The following is a 12,914-nucleotide window of genomic DNA, read 5'->3' as shown; positions in this document are numbered from 1 at the left end:
CGGGCCTGGCAGCTGCAATGCGGTCTCCATCAACAGTTGCTTTAGATGGAAGTCTCTTTCCTTGTCCTTGGCTTAAACACCTTGCAAATCCTACACTGTTCAGTTTGATGTCCGTCCCCCAAGCAACATAGACACGAGTCGTGGGGGTCACTAACTGGCACAGGTTTCCGGCACGTGGCGCAAGTTTCCGACGCTCATGCACGCAACGCATGCACACCTAATGTGGAATGGACGTGAAGAAGCACTTGAAGAAGAACCCCATTGACTGTAGAGAACATATTCATGGAAATACTGTTATGCTAGCACTGTGTACTGAAATCAGAGCACAAAACTCAACTAGGTACGTGATACAGTAGAGCTGTTTAACCCTCAATGCTAGGCATCACGATACTACCATGGATAAAAGGGCAGCTTTGAAATCAACAGAGCAAGAGTCCTATTTCAATACAATTTCATACAGTAAAGATGATGCACAGTATAACTATGTCGGAAAACTGGGTAAGTATAACAGAGGAATTATATTTCTGAAAAATCAGAGCAATAGGGAAGTATACTTGTAATGTCATCCTTATCCAAAGAACCAGGATGAAGGAGCTAAGTGAAAGGAAACAAAATATGAAAATTATATTTCATGTTCAAATAAAAGCCTACAAAGGGCTGCTGCTTCATTTTCAAATCACCTCCTTGGATATAAGCTGCTTAAGATCATCCACATTTCCCTGAGAAATCATGCTACGATATTATATAAAGTGCGAAGAACTAGTGTTATTGCAACACAAGGTTGGAAAAACCAAACCAAAACCAACAAAAAATACAACATAAACAGGCAAAAAACCTCCCAAAGAAATATCAAAAGGTAAGGTTTTCGCTGCATCAATAACTCTTATCAAGTTGCACAACTATATATTCAGTTATGCAGTACTTAACCGAACTGACAATAGAGTGAGGATTTACACTGGAAGTGAGAGAAAAAGTAACAGGACCACAATATGGTCATATAACTCAGTTGTGCAAAAGAAACCTTAACTTCTGCTATTTTCTGATTTTTGTGTATCTTATTTCTCAGTACTAGCATTGCGTTAATGATCGGTGGTGGGGTGGGATTGCATTGCATTTGCCTGTCTTCTTTGTGTTAAATTCAGAAAACAGAAAAGTTTCCGGATCACGAGTTAAGAGACACTAGCCCGTCTGTGACCAGCAATGCTTGTTAAAGAAAACTGTATAATTATGCAGATGTGCACAGATGCATGCCATGCACTTACAGCCATGGGTGCCAGGTTTGTATAATTTCTGGTGGTGCCCAGAATGGATCCAAGCAGAGGGTGGAGTAGGGGTGGGAAGAGGCGGGGCAGGGCAGAGCAGGACAGGCTGGGGCCGGGTCACTCACTGCTGCCAGCTCCAGGCTCCCCACTAATCCCCCAGGCTGCTCTGGACTCCGCGTCCCTCTGAAGTGTAGGGCCCTGGTCCGTCCTATGGACGGGACGGTTCTGAAAATATAAGCCCAAACATTGGTAGAGCCGGACCCACGTTCCTGAATATTGGTGGAGCACGGGCAACGTGGGCCCATATAAACTTGCCACCTATGCTTACAGCCTGCTCAGGTTGCTACATAAGATCCAGGAAGGTTTCCCCCCCCCCCCTACTGTGCATTCTTCAAATGGCATTTTCAAATAGCCACTACTTCACTACACCTAAAGAAATGCCTAGCAAAAATAATTATTCACCATTTTTTTGCATAAACTCACCTTGGAGTTAAGAACTTTCACCTTGTTCCATCACATGCAATACCCTGGTTTGAACTGTCCTTTGAAGGGCATTTAGCATTTCTAAGGAAAATACTGCTGAAGGCCCCAATCCAGCAAAGCACCTAAATCTGTGTGTAACTATCATGGGATTACTAGAGTACTACTAGAGGTTAAGTGCTTGAGTGCTTTTCTGGATTTAGGCTAAAGTTTGCAGCAGCCACTAGCAGTAAAAGGGTTAATGCAGTTTTTTGTATTTAACAGATCCAGTTGAATATAGCCAGAATTAAACCCTTATTTACTGTCTACTGGACTGCACAGTATAGTGTAGCAGACTAATTGTTACTCCCATTCAACTCTTGAGTTCCAAGACTTATTTTGGGGCAGTCAGAAAAGCACTTAACTTTGCTCTGCATCAGTCTCTCCATATGTAAAAATGAGGATAACTATTTAGCTGCCTCATAAGGATGCTGCGATAAATGAGCTAATTTTTGGACAACACTATATATATGGCATTGTTTTTCTATAATGTAGGTATATGTGGTAAATCACTGCTCTTTAAATATGAAACAACATTCAAAGTATGATTAATTTAAAAGTTAGAGAAGATTTTTTTTTTTTTATGGTGTACACACTTCCTACAGGAAATAAATCAAAATCAAGACATTCCAATTAAAGAGTAAAAAAACAAGTTATGGTAGCACATATCAGTAAAGAGAATTCTACCAGGAGAGATAGCTTCTTCACATTACTGTAACAAGAAACTGATTCCAGTTGCACATCATGTCATGAAAAAAAACAAAACCGAAAAACAAAACAAGAAAAGTATTATATTCAACATGTTGCCACTATTGCACCGGTACCTGAGATTCAAAAGCTAAATCTCTTGTGCCTTTACCTAGCAACCATTATAGAAAGCTCCATGAATCACTTTTCTAACAAAAAAGATATAAAAGATGTTCTTGTACTAAAAATCACAGGTTGGTATAGAAAAACCTCATTACCTCTTATTAAATGCAGGTATAATATGACAATATATAACTTTAGTAATTAATACTCTAATACATATATCTCTTGTAATGCTGGGGCACAACTGTTTAAAAATTTAAGGCCTTTCAGGGAAATAATATGTTTTGTATTTTACATTCCATTCTCCCGAATGCCTCACATTAATAAGAAGATTGCTGAAGTCATTTATGGTATCTAACACTTATATCATGACACTAAACAAATCTGATTTCTCAAAATATTTATTTATATATATAAATATAAATATATATATATATATATTTTGGAAAATTAGTGAGGAGGTCCCAGCATCTGAATTGTTTACACATATAGTTATTTGAATGTCCTTCGGAGGCATAGAGATAAGATGTTCTCCTATGTATTAATGTTCATTTTTTCCAGCACAATGTATTTCTCTACACAATTTAAAACTGCTATGTAAAACTCTATAAACTAACCAAGGATTTGATGATAGATCACACATCTTTGTCATGTTTTGTAATGTTAAATAAGGATTCTGGTCCACAGTTACATGTTACAGCCCAGTACTACAACAACTATGGGTCATGGGCAATCGATTTCAAAAGTGAACCTTAGTTTTCTTCTGAAAACAGGGCAATATGCCTGTTGGAAAGCAAAATTAGCTTTGCTAGGCTTATCTCTGCAGATGCCACAATCCTTACCCTTCTCGCTACTACAGAGAACATGATTTAGTGTTGAGCATTAATTACGCAAACTTGACAGAAGCCAAATATTAATTGAAGATGTAATAATTATTTAAGGGAACAAATATTTGCATTCCATTGCCACTATGCCTTAATTAATGGCTTTTCTTAGTAAGGATTCTGCTTAAATTCTCCGGAGTTACCTTGCTTCCTAAAAACCATTTTTAACCTTATCAGGAGAATTCTCCTCTTGCCAAACAGCCAAAAAATTATACCCAAGATCAGATATAAAAATAGTTCAACTGCGGCATTTAAAGTTCCTGTCTTCTCATGGGTACTTGACGGCTGAAGTAATCGACAGACAGAGACATTCACTTTTAGTTAAGATCGTTTAAAACTAATGCAGTTTGGTAGAACTGAACGTTATTTTTCATTCAGTTTGATGTACATCATCAGTATTTCTTTCCAATTTTTATTGACCTCCATTTCTACAAGAGATCAGGAACTCTGGCTTAAGTGTTCAAAAATAGGAGTATAAAGGACAGGTGACTAAATATGGACTTGAGACCAAAAAAATGGGATTTTTTAAAGTAACTAAGTGACTTCAAATGGGACTGTGCTTATAAATCTTTTGAAAATCCCAACCTCAGGTCCTATCTTCATGCCCCTACTTTGAAAAAGGTTGGCCTCAGATAAATTTTGTTCATAGTTTAGTGACCAATCGTTGATATAAAATTCAGAAAAATATTTGTATTTGATAAAAATGAACAAAGAAATAAATATTTGCCTGCAAGTGCAATAGCCTATGTTTTAACTTACCCTCCATAAATTTCAATTAACAATGGACTTCTCCCTACATCTACTGATTTGGGGGTTGAATAAATTAAAATCTAATCCTTCTATATTAAGACCACAGACTTGGATAAATGTTTAGTCTAGTTAGACTAGTTTTTTCTTTACATCACCAAATCACCACCACCATTTCCACAATTAGTATCCTTATTGGTGGGAGTAATATAGAGATCAAAGACTGAATGGACATTTATCCCTAGAAAAATGTCAGTTCCTCCAGAACAGGGTTGAGACAAATTGCAGAGCAGCAGGAGAAAGCTTGCAATGTTACTGTAGGTTTTGTAGGTATCTGGAGGATTTAGTCACCTTGACTGAAAGTCCATCTGTACTCTTTATAAGCATTACAATTCACTAAAAGACAAAATGAATTAGTAAATAATACCCCTGGGCCAAAGTTACCAAATTTTACTTTTTGAAGAGGGCAATGACTATTGGCAGGATTCTTGTGAATATATTTATTAATTCATTACCTTGCAGCATCAAACAGAACAGCAGCATTGCAGTAGGGAAGAAAACTCAGGTCACAGTGAAAGTTAGCCATTACACAATAATTTCATTAGGAAAACCAAGTCAACTTGATTATCTCTAGCTTTAAAATTGCTTGGAAGATTTCAGTTGAGACAAGATAGTAACTACAAAATTTAGAATTCTACTTGATGTTTTCCCCCCTCAAATAAGCAGCTGCGCACATGGCATCTTGGAATTATTTACAATTTTACATATTAAATAATTTTGACTATTAAGTTTTCAAAAACAGACTGATTCTGAATTATGAACGTTTACATCAAGTGCTTGTCCAGCCAAATTTAAAAATACATAACCTTTTTATACTAACACTTCTTTAAAAGTTTCAGATTGTTAGGTCATAACAGATTTTTAAACACAAAGCACCCTTTCCTATTACAAAGTTTTTTAAAATGGGATAAAGCAATATACGCAGTGTTCCAGAAACCTGCATATGTCTTGCTCCGACAGTTGCAAGAATGTACTTATTTAATAAATTAAGATATTTTTCTAATTTTATGTGTTAATATGCAAATAGACTTTATAGAACAAAAATGTTAATCCGTACCTATTACAAGTAACCTACATATTTAGCTTTTTCAATCTGAAAGCCTGTAAGAAATGACAACCTGCAGACTTATTAACGTATTCATTTTTTAAAGTAATTTTTGAACAACTTGTTGTCCAGCATTTAACAAAAATGTGAAGACAAAAACAAAAAATAAATCACCAGACCAGCATTTGCTTTCTTGATTATGTCAAGTAATTTCAAGTTGAGTTCTATAAGGCAGGTTGGTAGTTTAGATGGACTGGGATTTCCTATAGTTGTAGTGATATGCACATAGTGAAGTTGTTCGTTGATAGAACTAGATGAAGACAGGCAATTATGGGAAAATAAAAGTTTAGGAGTTTCAAAAGAACTGAAACTTTTTTTCCAAATGTAGAATAGGCACTGAAATATGGTTCCTTATGGACTTTCCAGGAGATTGTCTCTTTGCTGAGTATGAATCCATCTTTAAACTGAAAAAAATGAAAATAGAATTATTAATGCTATGCATTAGGAATTAATTGTATTGATTTTGATCCTATATTTCCCATTTTCCATACCTTTTCCAGTCCTAGTATTAAACGTATTTGAAATTGCGCATGCAGAATGGTGAAAAATAGATTGCAAATATATTATAGAGCTGGGCTATATTTTGTTTCGAGGCCAAACAGGCATTATTAGACTATGGAAAAAATGACCACATTTTTCTAAGTCTTGCATTTCTAGTTATTTTAGCTTTGCAAAATTCTCCACACTCCCTTGTCAGGGAGAGCAGCTTTATTTATTTCAAGGGAGAGTATCAATCATGATAAAGGGCAAGTGAGTAAATGTTGTGCCTGCACAGGTAAATTTCCATGACTCTTTGGCAGACTGCTAACATATATGAGCTCCTTCTTTAATTCATGGAAATGAGAGTTAATAAAACAGGTAAAGCTACTGAAGGTAATGGAATAATTAGCAAGTCCATTGTAAGGTGTTAACCTCAAGAGGGAAAAAATTTACTTAGAGTTTGAATGTATTCACTTTATCTTTTGAAGTTTACATGTTAGACATACCTATTGCCTATGAACAGCAGCTTTCTCCTTCTTGAGAAACACTATGCATAGGGATGAGGCTTTCACACTGTTCACTTTCCTCTGGCATTCTGAAAGAGATATCAAATTCATTTTGTAATTACAGAAAAGCTAAGACTGGTTATATTGTGACATGGAGACATGAATAGTAAGGATGGTAATGCTATATAAAAGAGTTACGTAGTCTCTTGAGAAGTGTTCATTAAAAAACTAAATACTTAAGTGAATTACATATACTGTACTAGAGTCGTCATAATTAAGATCTATAGATAGCCATTTGGTGTCTCGGCAATACAGCAAATACTATGGTAACAATAATTAGGCAAAACCAAAACTGTAAAGAATATTCACTGCAGAAAATTTTTTTAGTACAATGGGATTTTAAGATGGTGGCTTGTCCCCCGGCCCATGAAAACCCCACTCCCATACCCAAAGTCTCTTTCCAGGCATAGTTTTATTTTCCAAACATAGATAAAAAAACAAAACAAAACCAGTTCTTCCACCCCCACGGGGCTACAAGTACTAGGGGATTTTCCCCTTTGCCTCTCTCATTCCGTCCTGCTTCAAGGCCTGTTGCAGGATTCCTCCTCATTCCTTGCACCTCTTCCCAGGGCTTCTCCCAGGAGGCTTTTTTCCCCCCACTGCCTCCCCCCCAATGGACTCCCTACAGGCTCTGCCGACCTTTCCTTCCTGATGGCCCAGCTCTTTATAAGGAACACATGTCCACCCTTCAGCTGCATCTGATTAATGAATAGGGTTGGCAGGACCCAGACCTCTGGCCCTTAAAGGACAGACAATCCTGTCACAGGGATTTTTATAATTTTGTCTCTGCCCTCACTGGATATTAGGGCAAAGAATGGAGATAAAGAATTACACTGGTACCTAATCAAACAGTCAATGAGGTGCTCTTAAAGAAGGGGAAGGGAGGGAGCCAAAAACCCTGGGTGAGAGTTCTGAGGCTTCTGAAATAGGTAGGATACATAGGGAAGATAGAATGAAAAGTTAGGGAAATTACAATAGGTGATCATACCTCTGAATTCGATGCTTTCTGCAGATAAAGGCAAAAATTCTTCTGATTCCTACCATCACTGGATCCCAGTTGTTGTAATGGCATAAGCAAGTTGCAATGAAAAATGAGAAAAATACATGGATTGCCCCTGCAAAAAATAACCAGGAAAACTGCACCTGGAATTAGAGCATGAATATAATTTATCTATCATGTAACAAAGTGCAATAGTAATTTCTTTTAACATTGGACTTTTTTCTTTTGTGACAACTGCCATAAAATTGAGAAGTGTCTACTTTTGTTATTGTTAAAAGTGTCTAACTTCAAGATTGTAAAGATAACTGAATTTGTAATTTATTACCTCCTTTGTTGCTACAATAGTGTTAGGATATGTGTTTAAGAGACATTTCCACTTGGAGAAAAAAAATAAAATCTATTTGTAAACTGTGTTGGGTCTCAGTTCCTTTGAATGCTGAACAATGTTACAGTTTTTGCATTTTAACATTTTCTATAAGATCTCTTGGTTCATCGTATCCTCAGTCATCCGCTGTGTTCAACTCCCTTTTTTCCTTACCTCCTTACATTGGGACCTATGTTTTTCCTCCCCTTCTCTTCCCGGTAACATGGTTCTCTTTTCTAGTTTCTCAAATGATCTCATCCTTACTCATTCACTCATAGACCTTAGAAGGATTACTAGGTACAGAAGATCAAGAGACTACATCTTCTAGCTAAAAGCTGATGTGGATCCACATTCAGGTGAGAAGCCAACACTCCTCCCAGGCATGGAAAGAGATGCGCTGGGATTCATACTAGGGTACGGTCTTTAAACCCTCTTTTGGGGACTTCATCTTCCATAACAGTCTCAGGAAAATACGCATGCATCTCCCCTCTCCTAAATTACATCTGGTTGCTGAAAAATGGAAGCACTTTCTTTGTTTCTCCACCCACCTGTACAAGTTGACGGCACTAATCCATGAAAGTTTAATTTCCAAAGATGAGGAGGCAAGCGAATTTTCCAAGCCCTGAAACAACTGTATGGACAACCCAAGTGAAATGTCACAAAACAACATACCTACTCCACCTAGATTTGAATTTCTGACCAACAGTTTAGCTGAAAAAAAAACAAATATTTCAGGGCAATTTGTGCCCCCAAATTCTCATTTAAAGAGATATTCAGAGATGTGTGCATTAAAGAAATAAAAACAAACAATATTTGAAGAGAAAAATCCTTGGACGTGGTCCTAGCAAAGAAGTTCTGATTTTTGTCTGCCAAATAAAGCATATGGAGAAGCTAATAATTTTGGAAGTAACAAGAATTTGTTCTTCCTGAGTGTGTGTTGTGTGTGTGTGGGGAGGGAAGTACAGCACTTTTTATTAAGTTATTTGCTCACCTGTTTTGAAAGTGAGCCATAAATTAGATGAACGAGATTTTACCTGACTCTAGGATAGTAACAGTTAGCCTGAGCATCTGGAATGTCTACTACATATGTAAAGCTTCAAAACAGAAATTACAAGGTCTGTAAAAAGCTTCTTTTTATCTGGAAAAAGCTGATTAACCATAGACAAGGCTCCCCCTTGTGGAAAAAAAATAAAGTCTTATACAGTGATAGGAAATCTTGGGGTTTTAATGAGTATGGACAACACCTCATTCTTAGAAATCTGTATCTGCAGTTACTAGAACTGATTAGTGTCCACATTAATTTCTAACTGAGCCTAGCTTCAAACAATTGAAATAAATGTTTAAATGAGCTTAAAAGGTGCATTAAAAACATGGGGGACAGCCACCTGGACTAGGACTAAGAGGACCTGGGTTCAATTTCTGGCACTGCCACTAATTTGCTGGTTGACCTTGTGCAAGTCTATTCATGCTCCGTGTCTCAGTTTCTCCATCTGTTAAATGGGGATTATGATACCGACTTCCTTCCTAAAGCAAACTGAGATCTATGGATGAAAAGTGCTTTATACTAACTAGTATTACTAGCTGCAACAAGTTTGACTTGTAAGGTCTAAAGCATGCACATGTCTTATATTTTAGTACTTTTCCCTTTTTTTCCCTTTTCCTCAGAGCTTCTGTGTTTAGGGGAAGAGGCAAATCTCCTGGGGAACACAGCCAACCTGAAGCACCCAGCTTCAGAGGGAATGCTCCCTTGATTAGTTCTATCCAGACCAGCTCAATTATAAAAGGCACTGAAGGGAAAGGAAGGGAAGAATTCAGCACTCATCCAGCCACAAGTTCAAAACCAAAGACAGACCTAGCCTGCCTAGGTCACATCAGAATGGTGTTAATTAGTGTGAGAAAGAGACAGGCAGACAGAAACCTGGATGGTAGATGACAGCCATGTGAAGAGAAAATGAACTAGAAAGTGTGCAATTTGAAGCTGAAAAGACCCCTACACCATTACCACGTTTCTCAGTGGCAATGTCTATGGGGAGGTGGAGGAGGAGACAGATTGCTAATAAAAGGGTAACCAAAGGCAGATTCTAGAGGCAGCAGCAGTTTTTAGTGAGAGTGAAGAGATAATAGTCAGAAATGAAAGCAACAGGAAAATCCACAAGGAGTAGGAAAAGAAGAGCAAGAAAAAGGTAAGAGGGTGTTGTGCCTGAAGGATGAAAAGGGTTAGGGAAGGTAGGGAGGAAAGGAGTGGATATGTGCAGAGGACTAGGATTAAGACAGATGTTGCCAGCAGACAGGCGGAGAAAGCAGAGGTAGATAAAGATTTATTAAAATAAGGAAAAGAAGAAAGAGCAAGTGAGATGAGAGTGAGTAAAATAAATGAGATTTGTTATTAAATGTTTTGGGCTTATTAATATTATAAATGTCAAACAGATACAGTACAAGTGTTCCGATTATTGTGATGAGTGCCATAAAAATAATTAGCAAGTTAAAAGAAACTGTGTTGCCATTGCATTAGTGTGCCTCGCATCTGTCACACAACATTGCTTTAATGCTGTCTCTTCCATTTCAGATGCTGCAGTGATTTTGTGTATTTTTTGCTTATACAGAATAAATTCTATTTATTTAAAGGACTGGGCTGAGAGTCTATTTGGGTTTATAGTTCAGAGAAGAAACCGCTCCAGTTTTCTGGGAATTACGAAAAAGGATTCCTGTTCATTCAACCATGGCCGCGACTAAATTTAAACAAATTGCCTCAGAATATGAAAAATAATAATAAAAAAAAGCTTGTGAGCCGTTTGCACTTCAAAGATATAAATATCGCTGCCTACATGCACTGGAGTGAAATTCTTCCTGTTTTTGTGGAGAAGAGTTACTTTGATTCACTGAGGAACTTTTTATTTACTTTTATATTCTTGGTACAATGTTTATGTCTTTTATATGACTTGCTTAAGTTTCAAGGCCAAGACAACTAGGCTTGTTTTGTTTAAGCTGTAGCTTATTCGCATGAAATAATTTATTTTAGTTGTAGTTTCTGTACACCTAAAGCTGAAAACATTTTCACTTTCTACCAAATAGAAAATATATCATATTTCATGTCTGCTTCCACTACTATTATTCAGGTTTGAATTCAGCCATCTTAATGCTTGTCATTTTCTTTCTTGTGGCGACTGGCATTTCACATGAAGAAAGGCCTTTTAAAAATAGCCTACCACAAAAACAGTGGCCCACATAAAATGTCACTACAACAGACTTCACAACACATACAGATGTTGCTGAACCCAATGTCCAAAAAATAAGATTTGGGAAAAGTCAGCCTTACGTGATATAATGGAAAACAACAAAATAAAAACTGATTCCAGTCTTCAGAATGCTTAGCAGCTTCCAGAAGATACTGTATTTTGGGAAATAACCACTAAAAAGTGTCATTAATTGCATAAAAATAAGGCAAGAAAGCCAGACGAAGACCTGCATTTTAACGAGACACATGACAGTAGCAATGTTTCCTCTAAGTTTTGTTTGTACTGAGCAAACTACAAACTTCACTGAGAACTACATTTTTGTCCTTGGGCAAGATTACCCTCAGGGTTTCAGGCACAGGAGGGAGTGCTTGGTTGGATGCTCTACTTGTGGAGTGGAAGCAAGTCAGCATGTTAGCGGGGTCAGGGTGAGTGCTCTGCATGGAGACCAGGGAAATGAGGGAGTCAGAGATAGAAGGAGTGGGGGTGTCCGAGGCAGCAGAGAGATGTGGAGCTGTGTTCTGCATAAAGATGGAGTGAGCACGTATCCTTGTGCACCTGAATGGTCTGCCAAGACTATAGTGACAACGTAATTATTCTGAAGACAAGGTGACAGCACTGTGATATTCAAAAGGTTGCACACATTTCAGAACTCTTCCCTCCTCAGCAGGAAAAGACAACTCCACTTCGTTTTCCAACTGGAAAGAGTGGGAAAAAAGTGTTCAAACACAGTCAGGTAAAGTTGGCTCACGCTCCACCAACATACTCCTACCCCTTTTTTTCAGTAGAGGGGAAAAGTGAGAAGATGGGGGGGGGAGAAGGGGAACCCTTAAAGTCCAAAAAAAGAAAAACAAAGCTTTTCAGTGTATTAAAAAATCCCAAAGGGACATTCAATCAAAATGAAACAATAATATGCACAAAAAATGCACATAGAAAAAAAAAATTGTTCATCAGAATGGAAATTTTCCCTGTGAAAAATTTGTGATCAGCTTTAGTCTCCCCACATTTAAGTATCAGAATGGGGACAGACCCTCTACAAGCAAGTAAAAGAATATCTCAAAAGTAATGTAAAAAACTGCAATTTAATGAACTACTGTAATAAGTTATCTAATGAGCTAATTACTTTTTAAAATAAGCCTGCGCTAAAAATGTAGTGTGAACTGAACAACCATAAGTAACACCTGAAACCTGTGTGTTCACTCAAGACATCTACATGATGTATAAATTGATCCAAGTAATATTTCTTGTGAGGTCCATAAGGAATTGTTAGTGTACTTTTATGTATCATCTTTGTGCTTGAGCTTTGATCTTTTGAGATTTTACAAACTACCCAGAGTCAAGTTGGATTAAGGACCCCACTTCAGAAGAAAAGAAATGCCATTGAGAGTGGTGGGAGTGATCAGCAACTGGCAGACTGAGTTAATTTCTGGCACTGCCACTAATTTGCTGGTTGACCTTGTGCAAGTCAATTCATGCTCCAGGAACCGCGGCCAGTGGGAGCTGCAGGGGTGGCGCCTGCGGACAGGGCAGCACACAGAGCTGTCTGGCTGCACTTCCACGTAGGAGCCAGATGGGTGACATGCCGCTGCCTCTGGGAGATGCTTGAGGTAAGCGCCACCCGGAGCCTGCACCCCTGACCCGTTCCTGCACCCCAACCCCCTTCCCCAGCCCTGATCCCCCTCTTGCCCTGCGAACCCCTCGGTCCCAGCCTGGAGCAACCTCCTGCATCCCTAACCCCTCATACCCAGCCCCACCCCAGAGCCTGCACCCCCAGCCAGAGCCCTCACCCCCCTACTCACACCCCAACCCCCTGCCCGGAGCCCCCTCCTGCACCCTGAACTCATTTCTGGCCCCACCGCAGAGCCCACACCTCCAGCCGGAGCC

At 38.4% G+C, this 12,914-nt stretch overlaps 1 protein-coding gene across 8 annotated transcripts in view; it reads right to left on the bottom strand.

Moving 5' to 3' along the window:
• Positions 1–4,707: 4,707 nt before the first annotated feature.
• The window catches only part of SLC35F5 (solute carrier family 35 member F5), a 53,085-nt gene continuing 44,878 nt past the window's right edge, over positions 4,708–12,914 (bottom strand). For 7 of the 8 annotated variants that reach the window (XM_073305267.2, XM_073305266.2, XM_073305265.2 and 4 more), the window contains 3 exons: positions 7,422–7,576; positions 6,374–6,462; positions 4,708–5,791 (listed from right to left, as the gene is read on the bottom strand). In XM_073305267.2, the coding sequence (XP_073161368.1) occupies positions 6,381–6,462; positions 7,422–7,576 (237 nt within the window). In that variant the 3' untranslated portion in view covers positions 4,708–5,791; positions 6,374–6,380. Of the gene's footprint in view, positions 5,792–6,373; positions 6,463–7,421; positions 7,577–12,914 lie in introns of those variants that run through there. The other variant, XR_012154211.2, reaches the window with a different exon arrangement.

Source organism: Lepidochelys kempii, chromosome 11 (assembly GCF_965140285.1).
Source record: "Lepidochelys kempii isolate rLepKem1 chromosome 11, rLepKem1.hap1, whole genome shotgun sequence".
Taxonomy (NCBI): Eukaryota; Metazoa; Chordata; order Testudines; family Cheloniidae; genus Lepidochelys; species Lepidochelys kempii.
The sequence above is the reverse complement of the archived record's forward strand: the minus strand, read 5'-3'. Positions and strand labels throughout refer to the sequence as shown.